The sequence below is a fragment of the Puntigrus tetrazona genome, chromosome 2 (assembly GCF_018831695.1).
Source record: "Puntigrus tetrazona isolate hp1 chromosome 2, ASM1883169v1, whole genome shotgun sequence".
Taxonomy (NCBI): Eukaryota; Metazoa; Chordata; class Actinopteri; order Cypriniformes; family Cyprinidae; genus Puntigrus; species Puntigrus tetrazona.
This window is the reverse complement of record NC_056700.1, coordinates 18,647,920-18,672,919: the sequence shown is the minus strand read 5'-3', so window position 1 is coordinate 18,672,919 and position 25,000 is coordinate 18,647,920. Positions and strand designations below refer to the sequence as shown.

Below are 25,000 nucleotides of genomic sequence, written 5' to 3'. Positions count from 1 at the left end.
ACCTCAAGTGAAGTTCTAAACAAGCCACAATTAAAGACTAAGAGAAACGGCACGGATGGGTGAGGACTAACACAAATAAAGAACAGACACTCATCTCAATAATATATACCAAGCATAGCACAAATTAGCATAAACAAAGTAGAATAAAATAAATAAAAACATGCTGTTTCATTGATTCATCGATTACATTAGATGTTCATTCATGTTTATTTTAACGTTAAAACTAGTATTGAAGAGGAAGGTACAAGCGTGCTGAAGTTTCGAGACGTTTATACAGTGGCATTTATTGAATTTTAAAAAACTAAAATTTCAAAGAAAAGACTTTCTTTGTAGTTAAATCAGTGCTGTATTTGTTCGGTGCGTACCGGATTCAAAGACCTGGACTGAAAGTGTACAAACATGTGTTACACCTTTTAAAGACAAATCAGTGTTTTTCTGTTCCGTTACAATTTCAGAATGAAATAAATACACTTATTTATGCTTATAATTAAAGCACACTCATTGAGCTGATGCAATCTTATTTTTAATCTATACCGAGATATATGAACCAAACATCAGCTCCAGTGAGATCAATGTTTGTTTGACTGCGATCATAATCAACTGCAATATAATTGAAACGATTTGAAGAGTGTTTTTTTCTCCTGTGTTGATGGGTTTCCTACAATTGAAGAGATTGGATGCGCTTTCCGTGTAAGAGAACGTCCTTATTCTAGAGAACGCAAAAAACGAACAAGACCAAAAGGCTGTGAAGCTGCGAGACTCACGGTGAAGCGATAGGGGGCGCTGCTCTCCGGGAACTCCCACGTCAGCAACACGCTCGTCTTAGTCGCCAGATTCACCGAGAAATTCCTCGGCACGTCTGTCCAAAAACACACACGTGACACACATGAGACTCGGTTACGAAGGAACCCAAACACACACACAGGGCTGTGAGGAAGCAGACGTCCACCGAGGCCTGTGCAGGGAATTGTGGGGGATGTAGGTGAGCGTATGGCGGACACGCAGGGCCACATATGCAGCAGATCCGGTGAGAGCTGGCCCAGATTCATGAGCTGCTAATGAAGGTTATTTTGAAGGAAGTCAGGGTGAGACACAAACTCAAACACACACAAACAAACACTCATTTCATTTGTGCCACACCACAAACTGGACTGGGAAGTGTTAGGAAATGTAGTTGTGGAGGACAGTGAAGGAACTCAAAAGGACCAGGGAAAGACAAAGGTCTCCGGTCTTACCGAGAACCCGAACACTCCCAGACGGACTGTGACTGACGCCTGAGCACTTACCTGTAAGACCCGCCTCTCGCCGTACCTGCGGCCCCGCCCACATTCACACCTCCACTGTGACGGGTCGGGTGGGTTAGTGTCGGTGGGATCTCAGGGTTTAGTTCTGTGTGGCTCACCCAGGCGAGCAGTGTTGGGGAAAAGTGATTTTTTTTTTCTTTAAGTAATGCATTACAATAATGCGTGACTGGCTAAAAAAGTAACTAATAAAGTTACTTTTTACGGAAAGCAATGCGTTGCTTTTGAATTACATTTTAAATGTGGCCAGGGCTTTCTTGTTTGTTTTCAATAGAAAAAAATCGTCTTTCACAAACATAAAGGGTCTTTCACTGCAAAAGCGAAATGAATCTGTCTCAGGCTGAAGAACGATAATTCTGTTCTGTACTGTAGAGAGCAGCTCAAACTAGTCACATGAAGAATATGACGCAGGAGAAGAAAGCTCAACACTATTCAGAGACAGCTAAGATTAAACACAAATGTTCGTTTTTTTGCTTTTTAGTGGTCCATCGAAGGTCAGCAGCAAATACATGTCAATAAAATGGGATTAAACATTATACTGGCCTTATTTTAACGTATTTAATTATAGAAGAGTTTGCATTTAACTGTTTTTATAGATTTTGAGTAACCCTGAATGTGTTTCTGAGTAAATACATGTTGATGTTTAGTCTATAACTGCAGTAAGATCAAGTTCACACACAACGCTCTGCACTTACTCCTGATTTCTCTCAACATGGCAACCCCAGAGCTGTCAGTCGAAACAGAGGAACTGGAGATACTTATTTATAAAAGGAAATATCTGAGTTGCTTTTAAGTATCGCATTTACTAGTTAGTTGAGAAAAGTAATCTGATTACAAGAATGTGCGTTACTTGTAATGCATTACCCCCAGCACTGCAGGTGAGAGCACCTGTACCTGTGTCGAAGGCCGTGGTTCGGTACAGCACCTGTGGGCTATATGGGCCTGACCCGGCGCCGTTGTGAGCGGATATCCTCACAGCGTACGCCCGGTCAGGATTCAGCCCGTGAATGGTGTAGCTGAACGTGTCCCCCGGCACCATCAGTGTCCGCGGCTCAACGCCACCCGCTTCCTCATACGCCAGTGTGTATCCGGTAAACACTGCGTTCCGTTCCAAGCCGTTCGGAGGAAGCCAGGTGAACTGCAGCGAGCAGCAGGTGGCATTGACTCGCTCCGACAGCTGCGGAAAACCTTTCGGAGGAAACATAGGCACAGAAAGCTCCTCCAGAGCCTCTTCGCTGTAACCGGAGCGCCCTCTAGCGGCCAGGAGGAATGAATAAACACCTCCGGGACGCAGGCCGGTCACGATATGTTGACGCTCCTCGCGTCTGAAATTCAGAGAGACAGACTGAGAGTCGTTTTTAAAGCCATAGGTCAGACGAAAGCCCAGGATCTCCAGCAGAGGGTTGGAAGATTGTTGGGGAGTCCAGATCAGAGCGGCAGACGTCTCATTAACCAGCTCCAGGGACAGGACGGGGCAAGCAGGTACTAGAGGACACAAACACACACAATCTCTTAGTGACTGTACATATAAAACACATCCATCACACTGACCAGATCCAGTGCCTCTTCTGACTGGACAGTGCAGTGGTGCTTGTTTATATGGTGTTGAAAAATGTAACTGTATTATTGCACACACCTCTTTCTTTATATATATATATATATATATATATATATATATATATATATATATATATATATATATATACACACTACACTCACACAAAGCAATATATACTATATAGTAAATCTCAACTGCTTGATTCTTCGAATCGTTACAAAATGTGACTGGCTCTAATGTGAATATAAGGCATGAAGATATTAAAGTCGCCCTATTATGGATTTTTGAGTTTTAAATCTGAAAGTGCACCATGTATAAAGATATTGTTTCTCAAAAGAAAGAGTCGACTCTGGATCATTAAAATGAGTCATTAAAAAAAAACAAATCCCAAGCCGGTTAACGTTGACATCAACATGAAATATTAGCATATTGCCAACCCACTTGTGGATCTTTGTTAGTCTGAATGAAGAATTCTTCACTAGGTGTCTCTTTAGAAGCAGTAAAATATCTGTTTCCCCGTAACGCTGTACACAAAGCAGCACTGCTCTCACAAACACTGCTTTATCGGCCGTTACACACACGTTGAGATGAACATGAGACCGAACGGCCAATCACCGCTGATTAGCATCACGCAAAAGAGGGGCTTGGAAAAAATAATTAAGCATTTGGGAGTCGTTGCGCAAGTAAGATAATAATTAATGCATATCATGAGACAATGAAAGTGTTTTTTGACCTTACATGTATGTTGTTGGGGATTCCCAAAACCAAAATATCAACCTTTCATAACCCATGAAATAGGGACATTTTAAAATATAATAAACTGGTCACTAAATCACATTCAGCATCATTTGTGTCATTCATTTTTTATCTACATAGAAACTTTATCAAAGCAGTAAGACACATGAGAGGGAGTTAATATGTAGAATAATGCCACGCCCCCTACATATCTGACAGCCAATCCGATGTCAGGAATGCACACTGTGTTTCTGATTGGCTAAAGGACCTTTTCTTCTGTTAAGTCTCGTGACAAAAGACTGGTGACTGTCACACAAACACCGAAAGCTGAAGTGAAAAAAGAGTCAATGCTTCAACATACAGAAACACACACAGATGGCGACTCACATGCGACGGGTGTCTGCACCAGATGAGCGACGCTATGAGCTCCGTCACCTTTAATGGTGTAGGCCGCCACACTGATGGAGTACAGCGTCTCAGGCTGCAGATCCTCAAGCATCAGGTCCTACACACACACACGGCCTCAGTCTCAAGTCATTCAGTGCCAGAAACTTCAAGGTATACTTAAGCACCGCTCTCTGACCGGTGATCTCCGACCTGACACTTGCTCTGATTATATGTTACTACTGCATTCATTCAATCATTCTCTCCAGTGATATTTTGCTTTAAAATACATCTCAGTTTGTGATCTGTGTTCGAGTGGCTCTATGAAAGCGCACTCCAGTGTGAGAGGTTCACACACGCACGCACACACACACACACACACACACACACACACACTCATGCAGTGAAGCGGTTCAGATCCAGCGGCTCTGATGGGCTTTGAAATCTTTCTGTCTCAGCTGTGCTTTCATAAGCTGCTCTGAACATAAAGCTCAAGTTCATACTCACATATTGCGCCGTCTCATCCACGTCCCTCTAAAGGTACGGCAGCAGAACGACACGCACAGAGATGTGAGAGAATTAGTGATGACCAGGCGGCACGTAGGAGGAGGAGAGGAGGGTGAGATTCATTTAGTGAAAGGACAGAATGGATGAGCAGTGAGCAAGAGAAGAGATGAAGTGAGATTCATTCAGTGTCGGTTCATTCAGATCAGACTGATTCTGCACAGGCAGTATAAATAATATTTAGCATCTATTGTTACCCTGAATGCCAGTCTCAGGTAAAAAGATTCAGAACTTGAAACTTTTTTTACGAAAACTGCATCCATGACCCATTTCACTTCTGTCATGTGATGCATTTCTGAGCGAAAGGGGATACTGAATGAGATATAAATGTAGGTCAGGCTGTGATTTTCTGCTGGATTGATGTGAAAGAGTGTGTTTCACATCAGAATATGAGTGACGATCTGCTTTAGAAGCATGATTCAGAATAACAGCCGATGATGACACATCACAGGCAGATGAGCAACACGTATTAAGAAAGGAATTAAGATCAATTTTAATTTCATGTGGACTGAAAACATGAAGGCATACATTTTTATTCATTATTGCAATCATAAACACAGTGTGTAGCACAAACCGTTACGTTTTACTGGGCTTTACCTAAAGTGGCTAACGAATCGTACGTCTTACAGCTGAATTGCAAATCAAGGCTGATTAATGCTCATATTTTCTGAGGGTGGGCTCTGGGGGTCGTGACCTCACCTGCTCATCGTCCAGCATTATGTCTTTGATGCGCGGCAGGCCCTGTGACTCCCCGTTCTCCATCCGCGCATAGTGAACCTGGTAACCGCGGATCTGCCCGTTCCGTTGCCCTGGCAACACGGATCGCCACGATACCTTAACAGACGTGCTGTTGATAGGCTGGACTTCCACCTGACGGGGCGGAGCTCCAGGCACTGCGCGCACACACACACACACACACACACACACACACACACACACACACACCCTAGTCTGACTTTACTGTAAAACCGGTGCAAATCATACACACACTGCAGCTTGAAGGTGTGTTCACACTAGTAGGTCCATTTAATTCAGTTTTGCCCAGCATTCACATTGTGAATGATAAAAGTGCTCATGAACCGAGACACCAAGACATTTTGACATATAAGAGGTAACTGTACTATAAAAACATCCCATAAGTTTCAAAACACTTTTTTATTAGTCTGAAAACAGCTTATATTGAAGGCAGTCTGCTTGTGGAATGTTCCACTCTATGATGTCATAGTGTGGATAAGCACCGCCTCCACAGAAGATCAACACCGGCTTCTATGTCACTGGCTGTTAAGCCCCACCCACCGATTCTTTATCACTAGCTGTTTAGCTCAAACAGAGCGTTCTGATGAGGAAGACTGCGCAGAAAGTAACTTATCACATCTAATTTTTAACCAAACTGAAGTTGAATCTGTCAATCTGTCTTAACCTTAGCCATAGGGAAAACAAGTTTATTATTCTGAGCTCACTGGCAGATTTTAAACAAACACTCAACAAGACTTAAAACCTCAAGTCCATTTGCTTTAAGTAAATGTGTCTGAATTTCAAAATGTTTAGATATTTGGAAAACATGACAAAACCACTACGTGAGAAAATACTGTTTTGCAGTGTTCCGAGTGTGAACACAATCTTAAAGATCTCCAACAAACCACCTGAAGATCCTAAACAGACCTAAAGAGGAGGGATCTAATGCTACTGATGTGAGGTTTTACCATCTTCATCTGTTCTGCACTCTACAGCGGCGCTCTCCGGTCCGCCGCCCTGCGCCGTGATCACCGCCACCGTCACCCGGTACAGACTCCAGCGCCTCAGACCCGTCAGCATCGCCCGGCCCACGCCCGGCTCCACACGCAGAGCCTGCGGGGGGCCACCGTCGCTCTCGAACCGCACCTCGTACCCCGGCGGCTCCTCGGCGGACGGGGCCCAGCTCACCGACAGCGAGGAGGAGCCAGCGGCGGAGCAGCGGAGATCACGCGGGGGAACCGAGGGCTCTGACGGCAAGAGCGGAGGAGAGGAAGAGCCCAAAATAAAACACAGAAAGCAAAGATCATTGAGGAAGGTGGAGGAGGATAGAGAAACAGAAATGAAGCAAAATAAATCAATACAACATAAAGACGAACGCAGAGGATGCGATTCACGGGCTGCAAAAATAGCGTAGATGGAAACAGATCAATAAAACTAATTATGAGGCTCGAATTACATTCAACTTAAGAGATAAATGATGCAAACAAAGGAAGAATGAAGCAAAATGAAATGAAGGATGTGTTGTGATGCAGCAATGGAGGAATAAAGCTCCTGTCTGTCACAAAACAAGCATCCGATCAACATATTGACCAGAACAGACAACCTAATTAAAGCACCGCCGAGCGTGTAACCGATAGCAGCGCCGCTGCCATGGAAACAGGTGTGATGGATTGAGCGCCGCTTCGGTCCGGGATCAGAATTCCTGACCAGATGGTGACAGACGGTCCGACTGAAACCCATCAGGGTTACGGAGGAGTTTCTGTTTACGAAGTTCCTCCTTTAATTAGACGTCTGACGAGGCTCTGCAGCATAAGCTGGGTTTAGTAAAACCAACACTCAGAGAGTTTGTGATCATACATTAAGAACAATACATGTTACGCATGACATCCACACACTTCACCTCCTTTTACTGTGAACAATCAGGATGAATGGCACTTGTCTTCCTCGTTACCTCAGGTTTCTGATCAGGTTTCTGATGTTCACCTGACACTGCTTCTGATGTTCTGCTAAATGAATTAATGTAAATCTGCCTGACGACAAAGTTACAGCTGTGTTTCAATAACCCTGTAATGTCAGAAAGCATCTGGTGAATGCAGAGCATCGCTGCACTGACTCTGATCCCAGTCATTCTAACGTTTATACTCCTGAGGTTATGAGCGCTAAAGCAAAAGAAATCGCAAAAACATCCAACTCGACTGGATGCAGATCTAATGAGAACAAAACAACTGAACTAGAAAATAAGGAATCAGTCTGGAAAACAGAAAACGTGTGAAGAGAAGCTGATGATTTAGAGTACATACCTGCTCCTGCATACGGCACACGGACCTTCTTACCAGTGCACGCTCACACACACACACACACACGCACGCACGCACGCACGCACACACACACACACACACACACACACACACACACACACACACACAGTTGCCATAAGCGTTTATTTTGAGCCGAAGTCTCAGTCGAATACGAGCGTATAGAAATGTGGGTATTATCTGTCATTAATACTGCGGTTAATGTGGGGCTTTGGTCTCCGTCAGTGTAATTGACTGAAACCTTTCCAGCCGAACGGCCCAACGAGAGCCGAGAGAGTTATTAAAAATAACAAGGGATCCGAGACAGTCTTATAATCAATCAAAGCGATAAGGTTCTCGCTGCATTCGGCTCCACAGACCCCGCGACCGGCCTCTGTTCTCACACACGCACACTTGTGTAACACAATAATTAAACTGACATGGAATAATTCAATTACCTTTATAGAATATGACATGTAAAAATGAACCGCGGATGTGTAATTGCTTTCAAAAACTGTTATCTGCAGCGATGTCAGAGGAAGTGCGAGGATAATTGGGCTCATGTGCGTTTGTGCTGCAGCTTCAGTGAGACGCTCAGAACATCAGCACAGCCTACAACACCTACATCTACTCAGAACACCTGAGCAAAGGCATAGCAACAGCCTGACAACGACCCAGAGAAACTAGCCACAATACCCTAGCAACCACAGATAACCCTTAGCAACCACTCACAAAACCCTAATGACACCTGAGCACTGTTTCTAAACGCCTAAAAACACCCTAGTGATGATCATCTATAACCACCCGCAACACCCTAGAAACCAAAAACTCTAGCAACTGTTCCCAAACCCCTAATAACATCCTATCAGTGCTAATAATACCCTAATGATACCCTAGAGACCGCAACACCCTAGCAACTATTCTCACACCCCTACTGACCATCTATAACCACCCACAACACCCTAGCAACCAAAAACTCTAACATCTGTTCTCAAACTCCTAATAACACCCTAGCAACATCTTCTAACCAACTGAAGCGGATCAGAGCTTAAACCCACAACCTGTAACACAGCACACAGTTAACCTCTCTCGCTGTCATTAGTCTGAGCTGCTTGTATAACAAGAGGGTGACCATATGCTGTTTGTACCGCTCCACTTAAACAGCCCAGAACACAACAGAACAGCTTCAGTTCTTACCGTTTGTCTGTAATCACAGAGAGTTCATCAGAGTGTCAAAGCTCAACACGTCAGGACTTCAGACTCATCCACAGATCCGGCTATCAGACCGGTTTAAGTCTTACGAAGAGTTCATCATCCTCACCTACCGTTAACCGTCCCGGAAAACACAGGCTTTACCAGCAGTACTGGAGAGCTGCATGACACCTAAGAAGAGCACTTCATCATCAGCACAGACACAACACACACCGCTGGAGTTACCATCGCTTCACTGGGTCCTGAGCTGAAAAAAACATTTAACTAAAGGAGGAAAAGAAGAAAGAGTTAAAAAGGCAAACACAAATGAAAACACAAATCCCATCCAGTCTGGTGGTGGCTTTGGCTTCTGCTTGTTTTTTTAATCATGTACTGGAAATATTTGTGGACATACAGATCTCACACAGCAACGACACACAGACAGACAGACAGACAGACAGACAGACAGACAGACAGACAGACAGACAGACAGACGGATGGAGGGATGGATGGATGGAGAGAGGGAGGGATAAACAGTGCCCTGTGCACTGGCAGCCAAGATTGCGTTTCTCTTCCGTTTCCACTCTGAAAATGATAACTTAGCAACTGCAGAATAAACATCCAATCAGAGAGATTCATCTTCTACAACGGCCCCGCCCCTTCTCATCCAGACCAATAAAACCAGTCTAGAGTCTCAGACAACAGCAGAAGACCGAGGGCGGTTTATATTACTGTGACATACACTGTAAGAAAACACCGGTGAAATACGGCAGCAGTCTTTTTAAGGGGTCTCACACATACTTGCTTGTGCGGTGCGTTGGTTGATCTCGTTGGTGAAGGCGCCGATGCCTTTATTGGAAACAGCAGCCAGAGAGAAGGTGTATTCTGTGTTGGCCCGCAGACCCTCCAACACATACGACGTTCTGGGCTCAAAATTCCTCTTTTCCTGTGTTTGAAAGATCAAAGACTTTGGTTACATTTAGCAGATCCTTTTATCCCAAGTAAATTTTGTTAATATTTGTAATGCATTTGGAAACATTAACTTTGTTGTTGATGCCAGCATGATTCGTAGGCCTACAGCGGCGCACATTCTCACCTGAATGCCAAGCTCCGGAGCTTTGTAGATGAGTTCGTAGGCTTTCACAGGCTCTTTGGAGTAAGCAGGTTCCCAGGTCAACTCGACGCTGGTATCGGTCACTTTACCCACCTGGAACTTCCCTGGCTGCCCAGGAACTGAAACACAGATCAGGAACGCATCATAAACCTGCTTTAAAATAGAGCACATCAGCAGCGGAGCGACACAAAGGGCCAGCTTTACTAAACAGGGAAAATTAGCCCAAGAGCACAGTGACGATGGGCGTAGAAAATTCTGAGGGATGTTTTACTGACAACATGCAAATTAAAGGATACAGGGGCAGCATTTACTTATCGATCAACGCAATATACCAAGCACAGCACAAATGAAAGTAGTCACAAATAAGCCGAGCTGTGCTCATCAGGTGTGGGGCATCTATTTACATCACAGACGTGAAATAGGTTTTTTTAGTGGATAAAAAAAAGTTGCAAATCACATTGTGTGGTTTTACACTCTGAATGAAAAACTTCCACAAATGCATTTTCAGTGAGGTTAGGAGCAAAAATAAGGTGTCCACACCTTTTCAGCACTAATTCTTCACTCGCGTCTTTAGTAAATCCTGACGGTACTATTTTAACGCTGCGCTGGTACAAGTTACAAATCTGGCCTTAAAGAAACATTGCAAAAATTCTCATATGGTACTACAGTTGATTTCAAGGGTGAAGTTGCATATGGTTGTATACAATCATATCAGCGTGTTAAGGTGTGGTCACATTTACTGTTCCTCAGATTAATTTCTAGAGTGAAATCAATTCAACAGAAAGCTTGAATCTCTATATTACTTTCAATGGAGCATCTTTTATCTCTACAACTCACCTCCGGGTCTCACTTTGACGTGAACGGGGTCGGAGAAGGGTCCGTCTCCCACGGACGTGAACGCCAGCACGCGGATGGTGTAGGTCTCGGAGGTCACGAGGCTGTGGATGGTGGTTATCATGCTGTCCTGAACGTTGTGGATCTGCCAGTTGCTCATGGGCTGCGAGGGATCCATGGTGTAGTAAACGCGATAGCCCTTGATCAGTCCGTTGGGCTCCTCGGGCTCGTCCCAGCGCACCATCACGGCGTTCTGTGATATGATTTGGGCCTGGATGTTCCTCGGCGGGCTGGCGGGGGCTTGCTCTCCGGTCCGAGCCTCCACCCTGTTGCTGGGCGGGCCCTGCCCGATGGTGTTGACGGCGGACACGCGGATCTCGTACTCGGTGTTGGGGTACAGGCCTCCGATGCTGTAGCGGGTGGTGGTGATGGAGTCCACCGTCTCGTACTTGCTGTCTGGAGATTTGGCACGGTACTGAATGATGTAATAGGAAACGGGGTCGGGGTTCCCAGAGTCCCAGGTGATGGTGACGCTGGTGGGGGTCGTCTCCGTGACGATGGGGGTACCGGGAGCTCTGGGTAAAGCTGCAAAAAGAGCGGAAAACTGCTCTGCTCAAAGGTTGATTTTCCTCGGGAGATTCACAGCTATATTTTTATCTGAACACAGTTTGAGATATCTCTTCTGAACTCTACAGGAGATGCACCAGAAACTGATGGCCTGAACAGCAGCATATTTCAAGGTTTTCTAGGCTGAAAAGATATCTAGAGATCAGAATGACTGGAAACTCGTGCTTTACTTTAGTTTACTTTGTGTCCACACACACACACACATACATGTTAAGAATAGTTTTTTATAGTTTCTAGCCTAAATAAAATGAGACCTTATTTTCATCAGCCCAACATCATAAGTACTAATACATCTACGTTCTGGAGCTGGATTAAGCTCGTCCATCTGAGGCACACAGACACACAGATCTTGTCTTTCACATCACTTTCTGGTTGGTAAGGGTTAGTTCACCCCAAAATGAAAATTCTGTAATTAATTACTCACCCTCATGTCGTTCCAAACCCATAGGACCTTCATTCATCTTCATAAAATTATTATATTTTGATGAAATCAGACAGCAACACAACTGAAATGATCCAGGTCCAGAGACAAACTTCAGTAAACAGTCCATGTGACATCAGTGACTCGCAAAAACCCCCCCAAAATAACGTAATTTATTCAACCATTCTTCTTCCAGACTTACATCTGTCATTTTAGAGAGTCACATTTTAGAAGTTAACAACCGTTTATATTCAACTCGATGCTATCCCCCCGAATGGAAACAATGCAGATTACGTCAAACACATTACAGCGTGTTGTGTATGTGTAGTGATACTCTCCAAAATGGAGGAAGAAGCAACTACGTTAATGTAAATTATGCTATTTTTGTTTTCTTCGGGCAAAAAAAGAAAAAGGGGAGTCTGAAGTTGAGGCACTGATGTCACAGGGATGTGCTGCTGTCTAAGGAGGGACAGACAGCTCTCCGATTTCATCAAACATATACTCATTTGTTTTTCGAAGGTGAACTAAATAAATGTAATTTTGGGGTTTAATATGCTGCAGAGAATTTTTGTGTCTGTTTTAATACTTTTCGTAATATGTCCATTTTGTCCAATTTTAATTTTTTCCAGTGGTGGACAGATAAATTAAGTTCTTAATGCATATCACTGATAAAAAAGTTAATTTTTATGCATTTACAGTAGGAACATAATCTTTACTTAATATCCTAATGATTTTTGGCATAAAAGAAAATGTAGAAATGTATCATTTTAATCTATTACAATGTATTGTTGTCTATTTCTGCAAATATAGCTGAGCTCTTATGAATGCTTCCGTGCTCCAGGTTCACAGATATGTTTTTTATTTATATTAATCAATATTTAAAATGATTTAAAAATAAATGAAAAATGTGTAGCACAAACATACTTTTACTTTCGAAGACAACTTCTTAATTCTGTAATCAACAGTAATCAATATTTTACGAGCACCACACATAAAGCGTAAGGTAGTTTGAAAGCACGAGTCAGAAAGACCTCATCCTTACACTTCACGATGACCTGCGCCACAGCCTCGATGATGCCCAGGCTGCTCATGGCCACGCAGGTGTAGTTGGCCGACTCGCGCACGCCGTTCAGCTCCAGAACGTTCCGGCCCACGGGCATCTCGTCCTCCGGCGTCAGGTCCTCCGAGTTCAGCATCCATTTTACGTAAGGCATGGGAGAGCCGACGGCGACGCAGGTGATGTTCACGCTGCCACCCGGCATGATCTCGTGGCTCATGGGAGGGATGGTGAAGCGAGGAGGAACGCGCCGAACTGGAGCACAAACACAGGGAAACAGAGGAACCAGGTAACAATGACACAAAGTGGACCTTCTGCTCAAAGCTTCATATTCAAGCTGGCAATGCATGGTTACAGCTAAAAGAACAAGTTGCTAAATATAAGCGCCGGCTAGCAGATGGAACGGAATAATAAGGAGCTGGAGAATCTGAATTCGAGCTAAAGGTCAAAGCCGTGTTTTCGTACACACTGACTAACGCTGGTTTCTACAGGCGCTTCTCTCCATCGTCCTCGTTAGGTCAGGACGAGAAACACGGCGTTCAGCGCAGACCCTTCTCCGCTCTCATCCCGAGCTCAGCTGGAGGCACAGAGACCGTAATGATGCATATTTATTAAAACCGGCTCTCGATTTTGGTCCGTTTCCCATAAGCCTTTAGAAACCTAAACGAGACGGCTCTGCCCTCAGGGACGACGGAGACCGACCGCTGAAGCCTGTTCGAGCTCTGTGATCGATAGCTGCAGATAGCGGCGCTAGGGAAGCAGCGTTCGATCAGGGCTGGTTCGGTTCCTCGCACGGGTCGGCTGCATGCCTGAACACGCCACGGAAGACATCGAGGGAGATCGCTGTACACACACGCGCAAACCTAACAACACCTGCTGGTCAATACGTTAACTAGCGGCTGACGCTCCATGCTCCAAAATGAGACGGAATCCTGTTACGGTTCTTTTTCAGCTGCTTGCACACAAAACCTTTCTTTGCCTCAAACTGGAGAAGCTGCAAAACCATACACTGATTCAGTTTTCTTTTTTTTTTGCAAAACACAACACACAGTTCTCTATGTAACATACAATATCTGACAGGAATGAATGTAATGGCATGCAGATGTTTGCTTTTGAGATGATTTTGAATGCAGTGTTTAATTTTGCAAAGAGATGTGAGGCGTCTTGCATTTTGTGTGCAACGTCTTGAAAATAAAGAGGCAAAGTTTTGAAATGTGTATAAGCAGCAGTTAAAAAAACAGTAAAAGTTTTCTTTTTCTAACTGTTCTATCTCTGGTTTAATTGTATTATTTGCATTCAGCCTTGTTTTGTCTCTGCTGTCTATGACCTGCCATCCATTTCTGGGTCACAATCCACCAGCAGAGACGCACTGATCTGTGAGCGCCGGACGCTCCGTGTGTGTGTGTGTGTGTGTGTGTGTGTGTGTGTGCGTCTGCTGCGATATTCTAGGACAAATCAGATTCTTCTGCAGCAGAAACTAATGCTCCGCAGGGAAACACTGCGTTTACTCCTGGAAGATCTACATCTGACTGTGGAAATAAATAAATAAAAGAGACAGCGAGCAAATGTGAGAAACGATGGAAGTTATGCTAATCCAGCGAGTTAATGTGGAGCGCTGCCAACCCCGCATCTAGAAACAGAGATGAATGTGTTCGAGAGAGACGGGGAGGATAAAAGAAAGAGAGACACGGGGAACTACAGCTAGCTGAGACGTCGTGAAATCAGCAGGTCATCGTACGATTTAATATATACAGAGAAACAGAGCCATGAGACACAGAGAGAGAGAGACATAGAGAGAGAGAGAGAGAGAGAGAGAGAGAGAGAGAGAGAGAGACAGAGAGAGAGAGAGAGAGAGAGAGAGAGAGAGAGAGAGAGAGAGAGAGAGAGAGAGAGAGAGAGAGAGAGAGAGAGAGAGAGAGAGAGAGAGAGAGAGAGAGAGAGAGAGAGAGAGAGAGAGAGAGAGAGAGAGAGAGAGAGAGAGAGAGAGAGAGAGAGAGAGAGAGAGAGAGAGAGAGAGAGAGAGAGAGAGAGAGAGAGAGAGAGAGAGAGAGAGAGAGAGAGAGAGAGAGAGAGAGAGAGAGAGAGAGAGAGAGAGAGAGAGAGAGAGAGAGAGAGAGAGAGAGAGAGAGAGAGAGAGAGAGAGAGAGAGAGAGAGAGAGAGAGAGAGAGAGAGAGAGAGAGAGAGAGAGAGAGAGAGAGAGAGAGAGAGAGAGAGAGAGAGAGAGAGAGAGAGAGAGAGAGAGAGAGAGAGAGAGAGAGAGAGAGAGAGAGAGAGAGAGAGAGACAGAGAGAGAGAGACAGAGAGAGAGAGAGACAGAGAGAGAGAGAGAGACAGAGAGAGAGAGACAGAGAGAGAGAGACAGAGAGAGAGAGAGAGAGAGAGAGAGAGAGAGAGAGACAGAGACAGAGAGAGAGAGAGAGACAGAGAGAGACAGAGAGAGAGAGAGAGAGAGAGAGAGAGAGAGAGAGAGAGAGAGAGAGAGAGAGAGAGAGAGAGAGAGAGAGAGATGGACAGAAACAAAGAACCAGGGTAACAGCAAACACTCTGAAACCAGAGACGCTGAAGTTTCAGACGATCTCCTCGATGGATGGTTGCTAGTGTATTGATTGGTTGCTAGGGTGCGTCTGCAGAATCTGAGGTGGTGAATGTGTTGCTAGGATCTTCTGGATGGTTGCTAAGGTGTTAAAGCGTTGCTCTGGAGAACTGACTAAAGAATAAATATCTAAACACTCTTGAAACAGGATGCATTTTCTGGATGAGCAAAATGTCTTGTTTTCTAAAAAATGTAGTTTTTGCTTAAAACAAGCTAAATATCTTCCAATGGGGCAAGAAAAATAATCTTGTTCAGCCTTTGAATTAAGAATATTGTTCTTACCCCGCTGGCAGATATTTCTGCTTCTTGTAAGTTTAGATTTGTTTTTCTTTTAGAAAACAAGACTTAATATCTTAACCCATTTTGCTTGTCAAGTAAATGCATCTTAATTCAAGAATGTTTAGATATTTATTCTAGAAAACAAGACATGAATACTAAGTAAGAGAATTTTTTTTGCGGTGTAAAAGAATCCCTTGTGGTCATGAAACAAGAGAAATGTGAGCGACATTCAATATAACAATGAAATAAGGCTCAAAGAAGCCCAGCGGTTCAATCAGAAGCTCATTTGCTCTTGCTGTAATGTTGACTTATTCAATGAGCCGTTTCATTCGCATCAATAGAAGCTCAGACAGAACATAAGCCACGCTAAGATGCGTCTGAAGCCCAGGTTCTTGTTTCTTCTGCTTTAGAGATGACTGAACGTCTGAGCAAAGCTTTCTCGGATGCCGAGGCTTATGGGGATTCACCACATAGGATCAAGTTCTGAAATCTACGACTTCAGCAAAGACGAAAAAATCCACCTGAATAAAGCTACAACTAAACACATTCGATCAAGCCGATCTCTGACAGACACTAGAAAAGCAGATTTCGATGGCATGCGAACTGTTACAGTAAAATGTTCGACTGTAAAAGTAATTCGGATCGCCGGCGAGCGTTGACCGAAGGACACCCAGAATTGGACGCACTCATATTTCAGATGAAACAGAACGACTAACTCTACACAGTGAGTAGATGCAGTTAATCAGAGCTTGTTAACGAGGGTTACTTCATGCTTTCGTGCGACAGCAGCGACATGCAGACTTTCAGAGAAAACACTCAGGTCATGCACAAACAGAGCCCAGCGTGAGCGTTCAGGGCTAATATTAGGACTTCTTATGGGTTAGTGATGATGCAAAGAAACGGCTAGCTTCTGGTTGTGACTAGACAGGGTGAATATTTGAATATCTGAATTTAAATGAACCACTACGAGCGTCTGTTGTACAAAAATCACTTTGCGGTTCTTAAAAGCTTTGGCTTCCAGCGAGACGGGAACAATAACCTTGGGTGGTAACAGCACATTTGATCTATGCAACAATGGGGACTGCTGAATTGGATTTGCCATTGTTAGTCGAGCCCATTACAATGAATTATCTCAAAAGCAATCTTTCCTCTCGCTGAAAGAGAAGCAGAAGCACAGCGTATCGACTTACAGTCCTAGCGCTCGGATACGGCGCCGCATTAAACCGTCGGCCGCCATCGCTCCACACGGCTGAACACGCTTTATTACGCAGATTCTGCCTGGTTTCCAGCTCTAAAATATCTAAAAAGTCTTAAATCAAGAAGGATTTGTTAGTGAAAAATCTAAATGAAGCGAGTTTTTGTTTAGAACAAGCTAAATAATCTGAAAATGGGCTAAAACAAATAATCTTATTTCAAACAGAAAGCAAGGTTCTTTTGCTTACAGCAGATTAAAAACCACTTGATTTTTCTGAAAACGACTCAAATGTTATTTAAAGAGCAGAGCTTTAACACAACCTTGATTCTAAGTGTTTTACAATAAAAGGTTAGATAAAAAGCAATGGATATAAAATTCAAGGAAAAGAAAAAACTGAAAAAAAAAACCCTTGAAAATCCGTCTTGATTTAAGAATGTTTTGATATCTGGGCTGGAAACAAGACAAGAAATCTTTGTAAGAAAAGCATTTTTGTTTTGGTTTCTAGCATAAATATCTAAACATTTTTGAATCAAGATTCATTTACTTTACAGCTAAAATGACTTTAGTTTTCTATGACAACGATCCAATTTGTTTTTAGCAAAAATATTTGCCACCAAGGTTTTCATTTAAAGGCTAAACAAGATCATTTTTCTTGCCCAGATGGCAGATATCTCTGCTCGTATTAAAGCAAAACGAAACACTTTTTCATAATTTTTCTTAAGTAAGACTTAACATCTTAAGTCACTTTACTTGTCAAGTAAATGCATCTTGATTCAAGAACGTTTAGATACGTATTCTAGAAAACAAGACAGGAATACTGAGTAAGAGCGCGTGTTTTAGTGTGTCTCTGAATCAGATCCCGCGCCTGTGACACCTTCTTCAGAAGCTCTTTCTTCTCCTCCTCCAGAGGAGGCTGTCATGAGCAGCGAGGGCGGGACGTCACTCACGATCTTTCCGACAGTTCGCTCGCCTTTCAACAGTTTTCCAGGAGCGGAAACGGTTCGAGCGCTTCATCACGCTGACAGAATGAAAATAGGCCACTCTCTGATGACAAACAGACTTTTCCAAAAAAAACCCTGAAACATTCCATTAAAACAGACAAAACTTCATGCAGCTCATGCGCAAGCAGCGAGAGAAAATGACAAAGACAGACAAAACAAAGCCACGGCGAACAACTGCGAAGCTTCTCTACGGGACTCTGACATGACGCTGAGTTACGGTCGAGATGAAGCCCGCCGCGGGATTGATTACGAGAGCGCAGGTGATCAGGGATTATGGCGTTTTATGGACTATGATTCTGATCCCATCGGATCATCTGATCCTATCACGCTGCCTTCAGAACGAGTCGTTGAAGTTTTGGGAATAATCGCTATATGTAAAGAGTTTGGTTTGGTTTGAGCGCCGCTGTAGTGCCACAGAATGTGTCTGTTTACCAGCTGAACCTAACTCATATATCTGAATCAGGTTCAGCCTACGATAACTGGGCATTTTAACCTTTACTTATATAACCAGTGTTGAGGGTAACACATTACGATAACAAATTAATAGTAAATAACTAGCAAAGTAGTGCATTATATTTTTGCAAAAAAACCTTTTTTTAAATAAGTGATGAAAGTTTCATTTCCCATGTACTGACTGACGGCTCTTCTGTCCGCTGGCTCTACAACGGCCAAAAATATGACTTGTGTTGCTGTCATTAAAAAACGAGCATCGAAAGACCTGCCCAGGTGACGAAACATAAGTGACATTGATCATAACATGTAACTAAACATTGCAATTACTTCTTTTTACAGAGTAAAGAAACACATTACTTGTAACACTGCTCACAACAGATATCAGTCCTAACTGAGCTGAGGAACACTAAAGTAGCAAGAATGAGATTTTAGGAAAAAGAACTGGCAAAGTTAGTCATGGTTATGAATGTGTGTGTGTGTGTGTGTGTGTGTGTGTGTGTGTGTGTGTGTGCGTTTTTGTAACAAATGAGGACATTTGTACATTTGAGATTTGTATGATGACAAAGGTATTACAAGGAGAAGGTGACTTCAGGACATTACACCATGTCTCAACTTTTCAAAACACTTAGAAATCACAGAGAACGGGGTGACTTGAAAATCTAAAATAGCAGAAGGTTTAGGTGTAGAGCTATACTACACACAGTCTGTAAAGCCTAGGGAGAGTCCCCACTTTTCACAAAAACAAGCGTGTGTGTGTGTTTGGTGTCTTGTCAAATAATTGGCTTGTGCAACATGTTTATCAATCTAATGCGGCGTCCAGGCGTTCATCAGTGTGAGCGAAATGAAAGGACTCGGCCGCTGTGGTTGAGACTCGTCTGCGGTCGCTGTCTTCTCATCATACGATGTTTGACGGACAGCTTGGCACAGAAGATATTGATGAGACGTCAACCAATTCAACGCCATGGAAAAAGTAATGCTTTGGAGCAATCAATAAACTGATTGTCAGCAGAAAGCAGTCCGTCACGTCACTGGAGTGTGAGTCGCACACAGACACATGCACAAGAGCACGAGCACAGACAGAGACAGACGACAGACAGACGACAGACAGACAGACGACAGACAGAGGCACGATGCTAAATCACATCAGCACACAGCACATGACCACACAACAGCCAATCACGACGCAGCGCTGCTCAGGCATGCCACCGTTCTCATGCAGACGCTCATAATTTCCAATTGCTGGGTTTCCATGGCAACGCGTGCAGAGAGACAGAGAGAGGGCTTCCGTTTGCAAACAAGTTCCCACAATGCAACACACGAGACCGACACGACCCTCGTCTTCACAGAGCTTTACGCTTGACTCGGGTTCGCTACCATCATCAGCACTGTTTACTGCTTGAGTGACATTTAGTTCTCTGAGTTTAATGCCAAACAAAAGAAACGAGAGAAAATAAACAAAAAACACACCAACCTTCTCGCAGCTCTGAGGGTGTAAGGGGGTTTGAGATGGAAAGCAGAGAAGAAAACCAGGGAAACACACAGAGAGAGTAAAAAGGCCACTGCAACCATCTTCATCTGCCACAGTCTCACCTCATTCATTTAGCTTACGTTTAGCTCTTCAATCTGCGTCTTTGTGTGGCAGTATTAATCATATACACTCCCAAATATCAAATATTGTGGTTTGGCCTTGCTCTACTCTGAGAAATTCACTTCATAAAGAAATAAACTGAAAATATCACAAGCAAACTGAGAAAACACACACACGACACACCAAAGACCTTCATATTTAGTTGTAAGTCATGAATTTAGTGAGCACTGAAGTCAAATTAGTTTCCATTAGTAATTTAAACATACAAACAGACAAACAACTGAAAAAAAAATCATGAAGAAAACAATTAACAAGCACACAAACGTTTGCAATATTAGTAAAGGCATCATGCAGCACTTGATAGCATTAATATCTAATAAAATGCGTTCATCGGAGCAAATATTTGACGTGATTGACAGCCGGTGCTGAGGAGGGCCGGACCGTTTCTTTCCCGCTCATCGTACCTCATTTACCTTCTTTTATTCTCTATTAAAACAACAGCAGCTCTTTCCAGACCAGTAGGCCGTGAGCGCTTCAGCCCAACAGCAAATATCACTAATTGAGTTTACAGAAACAATTACATGCCTGTAAACCCAATTCATTTTAAATCAATTAGCTTTTTTAATGCTTCGATTAGCCGTGAATCGCGAACGAACCCCGACGGGAAGCACTTGAGTTGATAAAGTTGGGCGTTTCCTCCGAATTGCTCACAAGCAGAATGAAGCTCTGCTTGCAAGAAGCTCGTAAAAACGGAATTTTCGACGTTCCTCAAAGTTCCTCAAAGACTCGTGATAACAGTACGACGTGATGCGTATCTACGTTTACAGAAGAAGTGCTGCAGAGGCTGCTGGGTAAATTAAAGAAGCTGTCTTCGCTGACATGTGAATGAAAGTGTATTACCTACGGAGTACCTACTGTTTTCCATACCTCTCACGTATAAGTTAGCAGGGGATGAGTAGCGCACGCCTTGAGAGTTAGACGCCACGCCTTGAGAGTTCCCTGATCGCCCACGCACTCGTACTTCCCTGATCTGGGTCACCTACAGAGAGAGAGAGAGAGAGCTCGATCTGGAGCGCACCTGTACAGAGAGAGAGAGAGAGAGAGAGAGAGAGAGAGAGAGAGAGAGAGAGAGAGAGAGAGAGAGAGAGAGAGAGAGAGAGAGAGAGAGAGAGACAGAGAGAGAGACAGAGAGAGAGAGAGAGAGAGAGAGAGAGAGAGAGAGAGAGAGAGAGAGAGAGAGAGAGAGAGAGAGAGAGAGAGAGAGAGAGAGAGAGAGAGAGAGAGAGAGAGAGAGAGAGAGAGAGAGACAGAGAGAGAGAGAGAGAGAGAGAGAGAGAGAGAGAGAGAGAGAGAGAGAGAGAGAGAGAGAGAGAGAGAGAGAGAGAGAGAGAGAGAGAGAGAGAGAGAGAGAGAGAGAGAGAGAGAGAGAGAGAGAGAGAGAGAGAGAGAGAGAGAGAGAGAGAGAGAGAGAGAGAGAGAGAGAGAGAGAGAGAGAGAGAGAGAGAGAGAGAGAGAGAGAGAGAGAGAGAGAGAGAGAGAGAGAGAGAGAGAGAGAGAGAGAGAGAGAGAGAGAGAGAGAGAGAGAGAGAGAGAGAGAGAGAGAGAGAGAGAGAGAGAGAGAGAGAGAGAGAGAGAGAGAGAGAGAGAGAGAGAGAGAGAGAGAGAGAGAGAGAGAGAGAGAGAGAGAGAGAGAGAGAGAGAGAGAGAGAGAGAGAGAGAGAGAGAGAGAGAGAGAGAGAGACATAGAGAGAGAGAGAGAGAGAGAGAGAGAGAGAGAGAGAGAGAGAGAGAGAGAGAGAGAGAGAGAGAGAGAGAGAGAGAGAGAGAGAGAGAGAGAGAGAGAGAGAGAGAGAGACAGAGAGAGAGAGAGAGAGAGAGAGAGAGAGAGAGAGAGAGAGAGAGAGAGAGAGAGAGAGAGAGAGAGAGAGAGAGAGAGAGAGAGAGAGAGAGAGAGAGAGAGAGAGAGAGAGAGAGAGAGAGAGAGAGAGAGAGAGAGAGAGAGAGAGAGAGAGAGAGAGAGAGAGAGAGAGAGAGAGAGAGAGAGAGAGAGAGAGAGAGAGAGAGAGAGAGAGAGAGAGAGAGAGAGAGAGAGAGAGAGAGAGAGAGAGAGAGAGAGAGAGAGAGAGAGAGAGAGAGAGAGAGAGAGAGAGAGAGAGAGAGAGAGAGAGAGAGAGAGAGAGAGAGAGAGAGAGAGAGAGAGAGAGAGAGAGAGAGAGAGAGAGAGAGAGAGAGAGAGAGAGAGAGACAGAGAGAGAGAGAGAGAGAGAGAGAGAGAGAGAGAGAGAGAGAGAGAGAGAGAGAGAGAGAGAGAGAGAGAGAGAGAGAGAGAGAGAGAGAGAGAGAGAGAGAGAGAGAGAGAGAGAGAGAGAGAGAGAGAGAGAGAGAGAGAGAGAGAGAGAGAGAGAGAGAGAGAGAGAGAGAGAGAGAGAGAGAGAGAGAGAGAGAGAGAGAGAGAGAGAGAGAGAGAGAGAGAGAGAGAGAGAGAGAGAGAGAGAGAGAGAGAGAGACAGAGAGAGAGAGAGAGAGAGAGAGAGAGAGAGAGAGAGAGAGAGAGAGAGACAGAGAGAGAGAGAGACAGAGAGAGAGAGACAGAGAGAGAGAGAGAGAGAGAGAGACAGAGAGAGACAGAGAGAGAGAGAGAGAGAGAGAGAGAGAGAGAGAGAGAGAGAGAGAGAGAGAGAGAGAGAGAGAGAGAGAGAGAGAGAGAGAGAGAGAGAGAGAGAGAGAGAGAGAGAGAGACAGAGAGAGAGAGAGAGAGAGAGAGAGAGAGAGAGAGAGAGAGAGAGACAGAGAGAGAGAGAGAGAGAGAGAGAGAGAGACAGAGAGAGACAAAAAAGAGACGCAGTTAGAAAGAGACAGAAGCAGAAGGACAAAGAGAGAGACAGAGAGAGACAGAGACAAAGATAGAATTGAATTGTACAAAATTGAGAGAGACAGACAGAAAGGCAGAGAGAAAGTGAGTCGGGCAGAGAATCAGACGATCAGTCAGACACCAGACAGAGGAGAGGAGGAGAAAAAGACAAGTAAAGAAAAGAGAAGAAGAGAAAACAAACACTGTATTAATAATTACAGTCACAGTGAACCTTCCTTTATGTTCTACACACTCATCAGTTTCTTATTTTACAAGCGACTCGAGCTCCAGCTCTGACTGACTGAGATTCACTTCAGTGCTTCGGAAGAAAAGTTAAAGACTGTCACGGGTTACTGGGGCACGTCTTTAATAAAGCCACAAGGAAACTCAGGAAAACACTATCACTATAAATATAACGTCATACAGAACAAAAAATAGGGGAAAGGGAGGGCTATAAGTACTGAACCAAATGAGATAAATAAACACAGGTGGAAGAAAAGGAACTAAACCAGAACAGGAACAGGAAGTTCAAATAAGGGCATAAACAAACACAAGAGAAAACTGGGTCAAGGAGCACATGAAACAAAAACAAACACAAAACACGTCCATAACCCTGACAACAACATAATACAGCGATTTAAAAGTGTGCATCAGACACAAGCTGATATCTGTGTGTAGATATATAGATATAGATATAGATATATATAGTTAGATGCAGTGTACGTCTATCAGTGAGAAACATCTCTTCTTTAGACAGTCAGTCAGAGGAGGACTCAGGCTTAGAGTTAACTACGTGATGCACAGATTTAAAACAAGTTTCTATTTGTATCGCAGTGCATCTTTTTTAACATTCTTAACATATATAATTATTAGCATACAAGACATTTTAAAATATATAAAATTATTATGTGCTATAGATTTATTACTGAGACAGTGATCAAGTGAATTTGTGATCAATATATTGTATGTAAACTGCTTTCTCCTCTTTAAAGCGTCGTCACAGAAGATCCTCCTGACTCTCATTTACTTAGAAAACTCTTCGATAAAATGAAAATGTAAAGTCAGTCTTTCTGTCTGATTTCCCTGCTTTAAATCAAAGCTTGTAATGATGTGATTCACCTTGTATCCGGCTGCTTCGGTTTATAACTCTTAAATAAAGACTTTTTTAAAATCCCTGTGGGAAAAATGAATGGGAAAATACTTCTGGAACCAAGGCCGAGCAACAACTGTCCTCATTACTGACTGCATGAAGGCAGCTTCACGGAAAGAAACTGAACACTAACGCTGATAATGTTGTAAAATTCAATAATTATGAAATAGATTTTCTTTCTGCCTTACATAAAGTCACTTCAGAGGTATTTAGATGATTTCTCAGCACACGAGTGATCAAAAAACAGGGTCTAACTAAAAACTGATCTCTGAAAGCTGAAGGGCTGCTTGAGTTTCCCGGCGGATGGAAATAATCGAGATGCAGAGAGATGGATGAACTCCTGCAGACGTGATCAGAAGATGGAGACCGGAGACTGACTCAGCGTTCTGAGAGAGTGTGTGTGTGTGTGTGTGTGTGTGTGTGTGTGTGTGTGTGTGTGTGTGTGTGTGTGTGTGTGTGTGTGTGTGTGTCTGTGTCTGTGTCTGTGTCTGTGTGTGTGTGTGTGTGTGTGTGTGTGTGTGTGTGTGTCTGTGTCTGTGTCTGTGTGTGTCTGTGTGTGTGTGTGTGTGTCTGAAGGAAACAGTGACCTTCAGTGATGACCGCTTTGATGCTGGACTGAAACACAGTGTTTGTGATGGACAGCCATCTTTCACAGAAAAAGATACTCTGGTCAAACCTTTCCTTTGGCCTCACACACACACACACACACACACACACACACACACACACACACACTCACACACACACACACACTCACACACACACACACTCACACACACACACACACACACACACACACACACACACACACACACACACACACACACACACACACTCACACTCACACTCACACACACACACACACACACACACACACACACTCACACTCACACTCACACACACACACACACACACACACACACGCGCACGCACGCACACTTTATTTTAGCTGTCAGGTAAATGCATCTTAAAATACCAAGAAAATCATTTTTCGATTTTCAAAACATTTCATTCTGTATGGTTTATAAGACACACACAGATTTTTGAATCCCGTCCGAGCTTCACGTGTTCATT

The 25,000-nt window shown here is 43.8% G+C and overlaps 2 protein-coding genes across 16 annotated transcripts in view; both read right to left on the bottom strand.

The window, feature by feature from the left end:
• The window catches only part of ptprsb (protein tyrosine phosphatase receptor type Sb), a 40,042-nt gene extending 19,135 nt beyond the window's left edge, over positions 1–20,907 (bottom strand). For 4 of the 15 annotated variants that reach the window (XM_043262971.1, XM_043262987.1, XM_043262979.1 and 1 more), the window contains exons 1-7: positions 20,841–20,865; positions 19,809–19,820; positions 12,801–13,070; positions 10,714–11,295; positions 9,859–9,995; positions 9,564–9,708; positions 765–859 (exon numbers count right to left, since the gene is read on the bottom strand). In XM_043262971.1, the coding sequence (XP_043118906.1) occupies positions 765–859; positions 9,564–9,708; positions 9,859–9,995; positions 10,714–11,295; positions 12,801–13,070; positions 19,809–19,820; positions 20,841–20,850 (1,251 nt within the window). In that variant the 5' untranslated portion in view covers positions 20,851–20,865. Of the gene's footprint in view, positions 1–764; positions 860–2,195; positions 2,787–3,981; positions 4,100–4,485; positions 4,513–5,241; positions 5,436–6,245; positions 6,504–9,563; positions 9,709–9,858; positions 9,996–10,713; positions 11,296–12,800; positions 13,071–19,808; positions 19,821–20,840 lie in introns of those variants that run through there. The other 11 variants (XM_043263017.1, XM_043263079.1, XM_043263060.1 and 8 more) reach the window with 7 other exon arrangements.
• clstn2a (calsyntenin 2a) overlaps positions 1–25,000 on the bottom strand; it is a 1,097,509-nt gene that overhangs the window by 635,967 nt on the left and 436,542 nt on the right. The window lies entirely within an intron of this gene.